We start from the raw sequence: 14672 nt of genomic DNA, 5'->3' as shown, positions 1-14672 counted from the left end.
GAGGGAGATAAGTGAGCGGCTGCGTGGCACTTAGTTGCCGGCTGGGGTTAAACCACAATATCCCATAAACAAGGAAAGTAAAAAATATGACCTTCACCACTTTAAATTATTATAAAATACACTAACTCAGGGGCACAGAAGAAGCAGAGCTCCTTCCTTCAGACAGCCCTGGTTTATACCAGCCAGCACTGCTTGCCAAAATGACTGCTTCAGCTCCTTCTGCAGCCTCTCCACTGGTTCAGACGTTAGCACATGCATTCATTCCCTGCTATTCACATTTGCAAGTTTTCTTTGCCATTGCAAGCACTAAAAAAATTATTTTTATGAGGATAGCTTCCTAAAGGAAATGAAGTTTATGGAATCCCACTTCAATTATCTTCCTCCCTAGGAATGCCTAAGCCCAACAGCCAATTTCTAACCAAGTTTGATGAAAGAGTAGAGGTACATATGAAAATAGATATGAAATCCCAACGTGCTTTATGAAAATAGGTAATTCTATAGAAGATCATTTGGTCACTCAGCAACTATAACTCAGTTTTCTCATTTGTAAAGTAGGAAATATTCCTACATTCCTTCCTTGGTAAAAGAATTTTGTAAATCATAAAGTAGCAAAATTTAGCCCCAGTGGCCTACATCATGAGGAAGTTGCATCTTTTCATTCCTCCTCAGGAGATCACATCCTAATGGTAACAAAATCAACATCTTTAGGTACACACTAATATCCCACCATATAGGCTTTATTAAGGCATATTATCACTAATACCATGCTCCCACTATGACAATACAATGTTTACAATCATATCACAGCACCACCCCAGCTTTGTGGTTAATCTGCTTGAATATATCCACCTTTGTATTTGCATGAAACCTGGCTAATCATTAACTCATTAATAATGCTTAGACACATTACATTAATAATACTTAAACATGGAGATCATATCACAGGCTCTGGTGTAATTAGAGTAAATTTTAATATGAGGTTCTGAAATGGATCACCAGCTGTGCCCAAATGCATGCTGTTATTAAAATATTTCAAGATCTGAAGAAGACAGACAGACAATAACAGTTTTAGTTGTTACCAGAACATTGGCAGCAAAAAAAACAGACACAGATGCCAGCTGAGAAAAATGGCAAAGAAACTACAAAAAGCAAGAAAAATCGGAAGTCTTGATACTCAGAGAGTCATGCAAGCAAACGTAGCCCAGAACAACACTTGAAGACTTAGGGGGAGAAAAATACAATATAATTCCTTTAAACACTAATAACTTGTACTGCAATGAAAGTGATTTGGTAACTGATACTGAAACAATAATGACCATGCTGTCACTAACACAAGAGGGAGCACTTTAAAAATAAGTAAAATATATAAATATAGATCAAGAGACAATTGAAGAGAGAGCATTAAAAGAAACTCCTAGACATAAGAAGAAAGCATCAAGTTACCAAAAAAACCCCAACCAAACCCCCAAAACACCACACCCCCACCACCACATCATGGAAGTTTCACTGGCATAATTAACAGATGAATTAGAAAACAATATTCTTGGTTAAACAGCTGCAACTTTTTTGATGTAATACCAGCATTTTAAAATGGAACTGGGTCATGATGACCTACCAAAAATCCTTAAGAATATTTAGTTCTACATATATAAAGGCACATTTCTCTGTCTCAAGACCTGTTCAATTTTCTCTTGCTTACTTTCGCAACAGCAACCATCCAAATACACTTTTTAAAAGACATAATAATAATCAAAGACCTATCTGAAATCAGAAAAGCACACTGATAGCTACAAGGCTATTTTCATAAACATAACAACATTCTTAACTGACCACCTCTCACTACAACAAAAAAAATTATCACTTAATCACAAAAGTAAGTTGGCCAAAACACAGTATAATCCCTTTTACCATGGGGTCACATTGTGACAATCAGCAATTCAGCCTGGTAATTCCGTTCTGGTTTTGTAGGTATTTATTTAAAATAAATATGAAATATCACATCTAATGTACAGAAATACATAAGCTGTTCAACGCGTCAGTACATCCACATTTCCGTGCTTCAGGGCAGAGCAGACCAATACTAAAGTTGTCTGCAAGCCTTTAGAAAGATGTAGTGTCTTTCTGCTGAATATGGGAATTATTTGCCTTTGAGAAAAGTAAAAGGCAAAGAATCTAGTTAACTGAAAACACAGAAGAAATGTTTATATCAACTAAATCAAGAAACATTCTTCAATACTTCTCACACTATTACATTGGTCAGGAACAGCTAACAAAACACTACTACTAACATAATAGCAGGTACTGCAGTTCGGATGGGATTGCTTATTAGCTGCAAACCAATAAGAAATTTACTTTCTAATTTAAAAAACTAAACAAAACAAAACCCCTTCAAATTGCATATTCACTGTACTCTATCTCTTTTTAGTTGTCACAGTAAATGCAGTGCCTTACCAGATCAGCATCAATGTCTACTCTATTGCTTTAAAAAAATGGAGAGTGCCAGATATATAGGAGGAAATAATAATTAGGAAAAAAAAAAAAAAAGCAGCATTCCAGGAAAAGCACATTTAAAAACTACCAACTACAGAGCTGAAACCCAAGGCATAAGGGATGGTAGAAGGGCACACACAGGAACAAAGAGTTTATTTTTTTGTGGTCAGAAAGCATGTGAGAGAAGCCCCTGGGAACCAAGAAGCATCTGACAGAACAAGAGTGTTATGGTTCTCGTTTCTTACCTATACCGTTTCTTGCCACATATTTTTATGGACAAGTACAACATAGTAGTATGAAGAAATAATTTGGAAGAATTAGATTTCATGTTTAGTAGATGAGTATTGCATTTAAACAATTACTTTTTTTTCTTTTAAAGTTTTATGTATTATTTAGTTTAAATTAGAGAAAGAAATAAGAACAAGGTTGGAAGAAGCTGTGAGGATTTTTTCTTCCCTTTTAAATATCAAACATCAAGTCTAACGTTCCCTAGTTTTGCTGGCTGAATCTCCTGAAGATTTGAAAATATACTGTGAGCTCCAGAACTTTAATAGGTTATGAATATAAACATTTGAGGAGACTTTTTGTTTAAGATTCATTAAGCACTACAATTAAAAACAAGCTGCCAAAGTGCACACAGATTAGTGAGGTTAGATTTGGATATGGGTCTTTCCTGTAAAGATCCCTGATCTCATACAGAATTGCAATAAAATGAGTGAGGCTCTGTGGGGATGAGTGGGTTATATGCAAAAAAGAGAGAACACCGAATGAACTCATCGCAAGGTACAGAGTTAAGCAGTCACAGCATCCCTCTTCCTCTCTCCCACTTTACTTTTAGTACCTTACAACTATAATTGCAAAAGCTTCTCTACTTGCCACCATCTCTTGGCTAGAAATTTCTCATGCAAGTACAATCCTCCATTTAATAGCCCTTCTAAACTGTACCTGTAGACAAGCCCCCTGCTTCTAGAATAACTGCAATGCACCTTTCCTTTTCCAAAATATGCTAGTTTTAAATTTGATGAAGAAAAGGTACTCCGGAATATAGGATCTTAAGTACAAAAACCTGCTTTTCTCCCTTAAGTCTATCTCTAGCCTAAAGTGTTGAATAAATAAATCTAAATCTTGCTGTATAATAAATATGGACACAAGCAGTCTCCAAATCATGTAAAAACTTTTCTGCCTTTAGCACATAGATGTGTGATGCCAAAGATAATCAGCAGGAAATACGAAGCAAATCTTAACATACTGACTACTCGTTTTTGGCAGTGCTCATTTGAGTAACAAAAAACTGTAACAAGGCAAGAACTATCAAGGGCTTAAGTTCAAAACTTAAATCAGAGTACACCAAAAGCATATTCCAAATTTACTCAGGTGTAAATCTGTGATTGATGCAACCTTCTGAAAAGTCGGTATTATATAGCAAGCTTAAATTAATCCTATGCAACTTGCATACAATTTTCCTACTTAAAAAAAAGCCCACAGTAAGTGGCACAGGATTGTAACAGTTATAGGAATACCTGTTATTTTTTTATGGAATTCCATGCTAGTGTTCAACTTAAAATCAAGCATATCCACTTAGCTAGACAGACTCTTTAATATGCAGCATGAGTGAGCAGCGTTCATGATTACATCTTCCAACACACCAAGGCATTTCTTTCAGCTGTTTATTTTCATTATGTTTCTTTGGACATACTGGTAAAAAATGGGGGGGGGGGGAATAAAGTAATTGATGATTAATATAGCCAAGCTGTTGTGACTAGAGGCTCAGAGTGCCATTAATTACTTAATAAACTGATTTTCAACACTATTTCCTCCTCCATCAGTCTACCTCTTAAAGTATTTTCAGTGGAAGCATGGACCTTTGTACAGTGAACAAAAGCCCATTGACAGCAGGCTTGTTTTCATTAATTTCTCATGATAGACCCCTTTTAAGTTGTCTATGGTTAAAAATAATTGCTTTAATACAATCTCAGTTTCCCCTGTATATCTTTTCTTAGCATCTCCTGACACCAAACTAGCAGTTGCTCCTGGATTCACAATGGTCACATCAACTTTTGAAAGTCTTGCTCACACTGTGCTCCCAGCAATGGTGATCATCCAACCCAAGTCAAGGACTCTGCTAAACTGCAAATGCAACCAGAAAAAAAAAATTTCCAATATATTATCAGCTACACCCCACATGCCGACAAAGGCTCTAGAGGATCTCTGATATGAAGTCAACAAGGAACAAAACTGCAAGATTGATACTCATAATTCAATGATATCTACAAGGAATTCAGACAGAAAATAAGATGGGCTTATGAGGAAAATACAAATTATCTGAATTAAAGTAGGAAAAAAAAATCTAGTTTACTTTGTGATGAAACTTAAAAATAGAGCTAAATGAAACATTTGTTTCAAGATTACAAGGAACACTCACATGCTTGTCCCATAGCACAACTCCACTATTTGTGCATGATGTCAGCAAACTGAAAAAAGCTCTTTCCCCTAGCAAAATAATAGTAAGAGGAAGCATTTATCTTTGATACTAGAATTATTACTTCCTTATAATAAGCTGTTTCCTCTAACTTGTGTACTCTCTACTCTGATTATAGCTTGCAAGACTAATACTTCTGAATATATTTTCTCTGGAAGTTAGACATCAACTCCTTTGACCAACTAGATATGCCCAGCATTATTTATTTTCATTCATACAAGAATTCTTACAAAAAGGTGTTTTCCTGCCTTTTCATATCCATTAATGTTGTTGCCTACAGGATTCTCTAGACAGTATAACTTAATGAGAATGGAAAAAAAATGAAACACCAACAGCACTAAAGCTAGGACACATATGAGAAAAACATTATTAAACTCCATACATAATGTTACTAAAGAAATATCAGAAAAACAGGTGGCTTGATCCAGGTGTCTGGGGCTACACTCCCAAATCTTCAGCTGACAGCTGTAGCTCCAAGTGATTCAAGCTAATTGGCTAGGTTTATCAGATGATATTTTCAAACTTTGAAATGAAAATTACTCCTTTGAATTTAAAAGTAACTAAAAATCTAGACACCCTACCCGCAAAAGCTGACATTAGTATTCATTTTTGTCGCAACTAGGGCCCAGTTATCTGACGGATAAATCTGACAGGAAAAAAGACAGAAACATAATTAGACAATCTCCCTGTTCACACTGATATGTTACCAGTGAGTGTAATTGCGATAATAAACAAAATGAAACATAGACAAGGTTTTATAAAAATCAATATACATGGTACAAATTAGGGGGAGATTAACAGTCAGCATTTTAAAACAAGAGGTGCTCAACAACTGAAATTACATGTACTTTTTCTACCGATCTGCCAGCAACAGTGATCTCTGGAAATTATTTAGTTAACTCTCAAGATCAATACCCCAGTCCAAAAAAACATCAGTTGTCTTTGATCACCAGCCCCAGAAGTGTCATTGGTCTTCTGATAAGTAGTATCTTCTGCACAATGTAAGCATTTTCAGAGCTTTTGTAGTGTCTGAGTAACATTTCTTGATACTTCCATTAGTAAGCATCATAAGAATCAACTGAGACACAAAAATATATTTTGTCCTAAAAGACAAACTGGACTAAAGTAATGCATTGACTCATGACTTTCTTTAAATTTAATTTTGTATGGAAAATTAAACACAGTTTAAAGAAATCTTACCATCATGAATCTCAAATGCCAAACTAGTGATCTTCTGTGTAATTATCATCATTGGACTGTTACAAAAAAGGAAGAAAGAATACTTTAGAAAGAAGTTCAGGATTTTCTTTCACATGTAAATATCACGGAAAGTTTACACTAATAGTCCAGGTTAATTACTCTCAACTGGAAGATTTTCAATGCAAGGACAAAGTGATTAGTTTTTGGACCTCAAACCACTACAGAGTTTTCAACGTAATGAAAATAATTTAATCCTTAGATATAGTATTTGATAAACCATGCCTTTCATTGCTGCATCAGGTTCCACAAACACAGCCAAAGTGTTTCACATTTATTTTCCACTAACATAGTTTTTGGTTTTTTTTTTTTACAGTGGGAAGAGTACAGAAAAAAGGGTAGTAAGAGCAATTATATGCATTTTAAGTTACAGCAGCAGTAAGCAAAGGACAATAAAAATATACCAAAGTTGAACAATACTATAAATCATTTAGATTGCAGACCACCTTCCACTGTTTCTACTAACACCTGATCCTATGCTTAATTTTTCCATCTAGAATTATTATTTGCTTCAAGTAAACATATCTGGCAAAACAAAAACCCAGCACAATTATGCTGGCTCCAACAGAGTTTAGTTTGTTTTGAATTTGGTACACTTGAGCAGATCTTAAACTGTTCAAGAGATATTCTTCCCTAGCTAAGTGAGACAGCTTTATACTGAGAAATTATACCATCTTTGTAGTATCTAAGAGCTTTTGACTGATGTAAATCCCAGCATTGCTAACCTCCTAAATGGAGGGAGGGAGGGAGGGGATGGGGGAAAGCATAAAGTAGTCTACCAGAATTCAGAAATTTGTATTTTTGAGATCTGATTTCAAAGTTAACAGGGACTGTATTTACCTAGTAGTATCTGAGCTGGAGACCAAAAAAATTTACCCACAACAAAATAATCATACTGTAGGATGGGCACATCATTTCCTTCAAGAATATATTTAAGTTGGCACAGAAAAACAAATCGAAGAGCCATCAAGTCCTCCTTCATTGACAGGGCTATGCCAGTATTTTGCCAGATAGCTCAGTCTGTCAAATTTTTTTTTTTTTTTTTTAGGTTATGGCTATTGCAAAGCACACAATATTTCCAGTCCTCAAAATGCAATCAGGGAAAAAGTTTTTTCTACCATATTATCAGTGTCCCAAAATCCTGATATCAAGACTAGAGTGACAGGCAAGAGTCAGCAAGGAAGAAAACTAAACAAGAACAGACAGCCTAGGAAATCCCTCATATCTCTTTCTAGCATTTAAGCTGTAGACCTGTCTGGTGCTGGCAGAAATCCCCCAATTGATTCTGAACATAATGGGTTTTCCTTCTGTAACTGGACATGTGACCACATGGATCCTGTCTGGTAGGAGGATAGAACCCAGGAGGTGCTCGGTCAGACTTTACATTAATTCTAGCTGATACATCTGTCATTTTTATTATAGCAGATCCTGGTATTTTTTTCCTTCTCAAATGGCTGTTCCAGTATCATCAGGGATTTGGCTGAGGAACAACAATCTAGAGACTAAAAGAGGAAGAGTCCTTCTTGGAACAGTGAGGCTGTGAACCAGGATTTTAACAATCCCTTTTAGGTGCTGGCAGAAAGGCAAAGGAGGTGGTAGAAATCTCACTGGCAGCTGGGATCTGTTACTGCTGAAGCCAAGACCACACAGATCTGCACAAGCAATTGCACCTCCAGCATGAGGCGTCCTCAGCTTTCTCCACTGTCAGTGCTTTGATACCTTCCTTCAAACTTTTTGCAGATTCCCTGGGCTTGGACACCTCAGATGGGCATGGCATGCTAGGAGAAATACCTAGGTAAACAGACACTCAAAGCTCTCTTGGGGCTAATCACTATATGAATCCATGCCAATATCTTTGGAAAAACTTGCTGGTGCTGGGGTTCAACAGCTGATTAAGCAACTTTTGTTATTTTCTTGAACTTACTCTCTTCCCCTGGAACCAGGCAAAATTGACAGAAAATAGCACCCTTTGGTTCATTTTCCTTCTCCTCCTGTTTTGGAAATAACCTTTGTCTCAGGCCTCAAGGGAGCCAATACAATATATGCCACAGATTTAATGTGAGATGCATACATCAAGCTCCCGAACTGGTGCATGAAAGTGTGGTTTAAATCAGGCAGCTCAAACACAGAGAGTTGGATCTATGCTTCAGAACAGTTCTATCCAGAGCACAGATCTCATAAATCTTCGGACATGTTTAGACCTAGCAGAAATCTCTGAGCTAACGCCAAACCAACAGAGCCACAAAGACAGCTGCGATCTGAAAGCAGTGCAGTCGCATTTGAGCAATGATGTCCTCAAGCTCTACTACTAGTTTTGAGAGCAGCAATAAACAAGTGCAATTATACTGTTTCCAGAGTCAGCTCAGAGCTTTGATCACTGCCAAGGTTGTACACCTTGGCCCTACAGTGAACTGGAAGGGACAGCATTTGGATTACAGTTCCACTTGTAATGGTGAAATTTAATTCAACATCAGTAAACCTAGTTTTAAGTGTCTTTATGCATATGTCTGGGTTGCAAGCTCTCATTATACCCAGTGGAGATCTAGTCAATAGAGTCAGGGGCATCTAGCAAGTGACCCAGTTCATGTTAAGATAGATACTTAGCAGTGGGTCAGCTGAAATGCCCTCCAGGCTCTACTGTGTACATCGATCAGATCTCCACTGACTACCAATTGAACTTGGATATCTGGCTTGAAGGCAGACATTTGGATGTAGGTGTAAATGTAGAAAGATGTTTCAGAAGGTAAGACCCAACTAAAAATGACAGCAAGATGAACTTCAATACAAAAGCTTTCGGCTTCAGCCTGCAAGTTAAGGTTCTGGACTACACTCCTGTTACCAATAAAGACTGCAAAGCAACAAGGCTAACAAGCACAACTCTACTACACGAGACAGGTAATACTAAACTACAAAGACCACTGCCATTCATAGTATTGCTGAAAAGTATTTAATGCATTTTTTTTGAGCAGACCAGCAAACACTCCCCACCTCTTTTTTCCAAAATACATACTCTCCTTTAAATCAACAAAAGTACCATCAGAGCAGCAAACTTATTTGTCAGAAATGTTGTGCTTCGCTTCTGCGTCTGCAGTACAAAGAATCACCAATATGGTTTATTTTTACTTTGCCTATTTAATTCTGGTTTGCTCCTATACAGCTCAAGTCAAATACAGGTTTAAGTTAATTATATAAAATAAGAACACACATAGACAAAACTTTCTATTTCCAAGGGCTGTGTGACTACTCCACCATACAGGCACCTCTCTCCTTAGCTTTTTCCTTCTGGAACATCTAACACAAAACCAAAAAAAGAAAGAAGCTAAAAGCTAAATTCCATAAAACATTCAGATTTTCCTGACAAAGTTGTATCAGACTGTGCCAGGCATGCAAGTACATCAGATACAATTCAAGTTTCATCATGTTGTCATAGGTGGTAACAAAGATTTCAGGGGAAAAAGCAAAAGCAAAAAAAAAAAAAAAAAAATCCCACAGCCACCAAAACCTTCAAGCCCTTCAAGACAGGAGCAGGAGGCAGCAGATAACACATTCGTGGTTCTAACAGACACAACTGTTCCCAAAATTCTCAGTCTGCATTATTAAAGCATAGGTACATATATATTTGTATGTGTGCCAATACGCATGCACATGCCCAGCTTTCTCCCAAAGTTTCAAAGTTTGACACACTTGGGGAAAAAAAACCCCAATAACAGATACAGTATCACTTAGGAAGACAAGGTGGAAAGATTATTTTTCTCCTTACCCAGAAAAATCAGCAGAATACTGTCCATAATCAAAGATATAGACTCTAGTAATTTGGCACACAGTGAGGTATCCCAAAGCAAAAACAAAGCAATACCTGGAAGGAAAATAGAAAAAAAGCTTTTCAATTAAAAACCATAAACATTTCTCCACTGAATAAACTACCTCTTAAGTAGAGTTTAGTCTCCAATTATTTCTAGCAAATATTACATAATTGGAGTGTTCAATGACACCTTCATTCTGACTGGGGTTTTTGGTAATACACATTTCTATGCAAGCACATAGACTTTGCTTTTGGTTGGGTTTTTTTGTTTTGTTTTGTTTTTAACTAACTCACAAATTCTATTGTCATTAGCCAAAATATTTATTCACATAAATAAAGCATAGGATTTATAATTTCAAGCACCACTGTAAAAACTGGAAGTCCTATAAAAAGAAAACTGAACTCTTAAGGTTTTCTGGGGTTTTTTTTAGTTCAAAGTTAATTTTTGTCTATAGAAGTATAGAAATTTTGCATTATACATCAACATCATTTCCATTGAATGTATTTCTATACATTCAAAATTCAGCACCACAAACCCCACTGCTGCTGTTTTCAAAAGGACCTGGAAAAGGCAATTAATTTTCAAATATACATATTAAAACATATCCGAGTAAAAAAGGAACAGGATGCCTTTATGCCTCCTGTTAAAGCTGATCCTTAGCACATGTAAGAAAAACACAGATAAGAACCACCTTATATAAATACTATAAATTTAACTTCACATATCATTTTTTCAGGTCAGGGTTGGGATCCCCCCCTTAGCCCCTTTTTAAGATGTACAACAGTACACTAGCGAGAACTGATTTGCCAATAAACCCTGCAGAATCTGCCAGATATTCTTTGCAGTCAAAAAGGAGGGTGAATGCCAGCAGGAACTTAATTAATCATTTAGGACTTTACATACAAACTTGACAGTCTTGAACATTTCCACATAACTTAGGAAACATTCAATGGTAATAAAATCAAGCACTTGTTTCATGTTCACAAGACTAACGTGCAACCCTTACAGCAGACCATATTATACATTCAAAATCCAGTTAGAATGAAAATATTCATACACCAAATAGAAAATTATGACTAGGACTGGATTTAGGTGAAATAGTGAGGGACACTACAGGAAAACCTTAGAACATGCTTTTCCTTTCTTTTCCAAATAAATATTTTTGCAAAAAAAAGTGTTAACATAATAAATTCTAAAGTCTTAGAAATTATTCTTCAACCTGAAAGGTGCCACACAGAACACTTGCAGTTTAACCTTTAAGAATTGTGCTAGATATAAACCATTTAATATTTTAAAACATCCAACTTTCAAAATAGATTACCTTATAAATCAGCAGCTTGTTCCTTTTTTAAAGAACACACTTGTTACTTTTTAAAAAAAAAAAAAAGGTTTAGGGCGCCTGTTTTAGCGATAGTTTATTTTCTGTTTTCATGAATATTAACAATCTAGAAACAATATTATATTGGGTGGCTAATTGGTACAAAAGTGTTTATGATAAGAATGCGACAAAATTACATAATAATTGGCTCATAATTATACCAAATTATTTCAGGAAGAAAAACAATGTAACACAATGTAGTAGACTGCAGATATCAGGAGTATGATATAATGTTGAATTCTTTTTTAAAAAGTTTAGAATTAAAATTTTCCTGAGATATTTTAAGAAAAACTACCCCCCCCCCAAATCACCCAGGTTTCACATGAATGAGAAGTATCTGGATTTAGTTTGCCCACACTGAAATCAGTTCCAGTTCTTCCATTCACTAAAAATTCCGTATGATTTTCAGCTTTACCAGCCTCTTGATTTACATACTAAACAATGCCAGATTAAAAACACATAGATACAGTACTAAAAAGCCATGAAAAGCTAAAATACTGTAGTTTTCTTTAAGAAAATTTCATTTTATCCCCACTGGTAAGATCATGTATTTTTTAACGACAGTCTATTCAACAGTATATTGCAATAGGTCTAGAATAAACAGAATTACAAAAGTAACACTAACTACAGCTTTCATAACTTAAAATGCTACCCATAGCAGCAATACATATATTGTTAGGACAAAAAACACACTTAATACATTAGTGGACTAGGTACACACCCTCAGATGGAAGAAAACAGACACCAGTTTCCACCTCATACAGTTTATATTGTAAAACATTTACACTGTTTTTAAACAAGGCATTATGAAGACTTCCTTTTGCAAGCAGAAAACCTATGCTGATAAGTACAACTGAAGAAAAACTAATAAATATCCTGAAAGAAGAAAAGCACTGAGAGGTCAGGAAACCTTAGGTTCTCTTCTATATAGTCATTATGATACAGCCCTGCAGCATTATGTGAATATGCAACTGCAAATTCCTGTCTCACTGAAGAAACAGGTCATTATTCTTGACACCTTTTAAAGGTTTTTGCATTCAAGTTCAAGACACATCCAGAGATTTTACTTATTGCTACCTTCCACATGCTGCACTCGAGAAGTCTGGGATTTCCCCATAAGCATTTCCTCAATTATTCTCCATGCATTCAAGTGTTTCATAAAAATTGCATTTCTCTCTAAGATGAATTTTAGTGATACTCAATGTTACCCAGTTCTCTCTCTCTCTCTATATATATGAGGAAATTGCGAAATAAAGAGATTACATGGGTCCGAATACCAAACTGGAGAGATGCAAGGTCAGTTCTTGGGCTAACTTATCTTTTTTAAAGTTGACAGAAAGGACATCACCAGTACGTTTCAGTCACACACACGAGCACAAGTGCTCTGTACTTCCACAAATCTAAGCACAGGTGTTCCACAAAAGGTGAAAGATTGTATTTGTAGCTAATGCAAGTAGTTGAAACCACATTGTAGTGTCCTGCACTTAAAGAACAGACTAAGGCAGCAATGCTACCCAATTATGGAACAGTGAAATATGTAGGGCAGTTTAAAGGTTACTTCTTCACTTGTAGGTTCCTGTGGCTTAAATGCCTTCCACCTTCTACAAGTTAATTTTCTATGATGAAATGACTGGCCTGGTAGATGAGGGGAGAGCAGTGGATATTGTCTACCTGGACTTCATAAAAGCTTTTGACACTTGACATCCTCATAGACAAGCTGATGACGTGTGGGCTGGATGAGCAGTCAAGTGGATTGAAAATAGGCTGAACAGCCAGGTCCAGAAGGTGGTGATAAGTGGCACAAAGTTGATTTGGAGGCTAGTAACTAACTGTGTACCCCAGTGGTCAATACTGGGTCCAATCCCCTTTAACATCTTCATTAGTGATCTGGATGATGGGGCAGAGTGTACTCTCATCAACCTTGCTGATGACACCAAACTGGGAGGAGCGGCTAATACACCAGAAGGTTTTGCTACCATCCAGAGGGACCTTGACAGGTTAAAGAAATGGATTGACAGGAACCTCATGATGGTCAACAAGGGGAAGTGCAAAGTCCTGCACCTGGGAAGAACAACCCCAGGCACCAATATATGCTGGTAGTCTCCCAGCTGGAAAGCAGCTTGGCAGAAAAGGACCTGAGGGTCCTGGTGGACACCAAGTTGAACATGAGCCAGCAACACACTCTTGCAGTAAAGAAAGCAAGGTAGGCAGGGAGAGAGCTTTTCCCAACATCTTCAAAGGAGAAAACATCATTTGTTATGACACTTGAGCAGGAGCCGAGCTGGCACCCTGCCTTGAGGAAAGCCAAAAATATCTATCAGATCTAGCATCTGCCATCCTTCCCAATACCCTCTTCGAAACCAAAACCTAACTTTACTATGAAGAGTCCAGTTAGAAAGCACAGCAACAAAATGAGCGCATCCTTTCTTTCCTTCGCTTTTATACAGCATTTGTCTGGTTTTGGTATCTGCTGACCAAAATGTTAGCCACCGAAGTACTTCCAGATATCCTTCAAAATAGATGTTAGCCATCATGACCAATATGGTGGGATTTCTCACAACATTCAGTTAATATCCACACTGAAGTTATAGTACAGAAATGGAAGAAAAAAAAAAAAATGGCAACAAAACCCCAAACCTTAAACTTCTTGCTGAGATTCCAGATTCCATTTTACAATCTAAAACAAAAGCTGTCTTCCCACAGAGCAGTGAAACTTGCTGCCATGTTGCATTCACCAAACACAACTATGAATTTTAACTACCTTCCAACTATGTCAGCCACCAGCTCCAAGTTACACACAGCTTGGAAGACTTCAAGTTTTCAACTGATGAGGAAAACACAGGAACTTGCAACCCATACAATGCTTTTCACCTTTCAAGTTCATTTCTCCATATTTGCCATGCCACATCACATTCCTTGTTGATGAAAAATGTCATTTAACCAGGTAAAGTACAGCAACATGTTCTCCCTAAAGGAGATTTAAAAGGTTTACAACAGCTTGCGTCATTCCTGTTGTTTCTCCTGCAGGTTTGTGGTACAACTTGCTGATCACTTTAACTCTCGTACAAATCCAGCTTTACTTTAAAAAATTCAAAACCTATTTGTAAATGCTTTGAAAACTTTCTAAAGTATTCTTACTGCATGTTTCCTACCCTCTTCAAAGACTCATTCACCAGAAAACACCCCTTGGATCAGAAAACTGAGTAAGGTTTTGCGGAGCTCAATCACAGGAAGTTTTATCCACCTACAACAATTAATTACAGGC

The 14672-nt window shown here is 36.7% G+C and overlaps 1 protein-coding gene across 1 annotated transcript in view; it reads right to left on the bottom strand.

Annotated features, from left to right (window-relative positions):
* MBOAT2 (membrane bound O-acyltransferase domain containing 2) overlaps positions 1–14672 on the bottom strand; it is a 95189-nt gene that overhangs the window by 22001 nt on the left and 58516 nt on the right. The window contains exons 4-5 of the mRNA XM_010566694.1: positions 9987–10082; positions 6170–6225 (exon numbers count right to left, since the gene is read on the bottom strand). Coding sequence (XP_010564996.1) covers positions 6170–6225; positions 9987–10082 — 152 coding nt within the window. The remainder of the gene's footprint in view (positions 1–6169; positions 6226–9986; positions 10083–14672) is intronic.

This window comes from Haliaeetus leucocephalus, unplaced genomic scaffold (assembly GCF_000737465.1).
Source record: "Haliaeetus leucocephalus isolate CR32 unplaced genomic scaffold, Haliaeetus_leucocephalus-4.0 Scaffold217, whole genome shotgun sequence".
Lineage (NCBI taxonomy): Eukaryota > Metazoa > Chordata > Aves > Accipitriformes > Accipitridae > Haliaeetus > Haliaeetus leucocephalus.
Note: the sequence above shows the minus strand (reverse complement) of the source record. Positions and strands in the feature narration are given on the sequence as shown.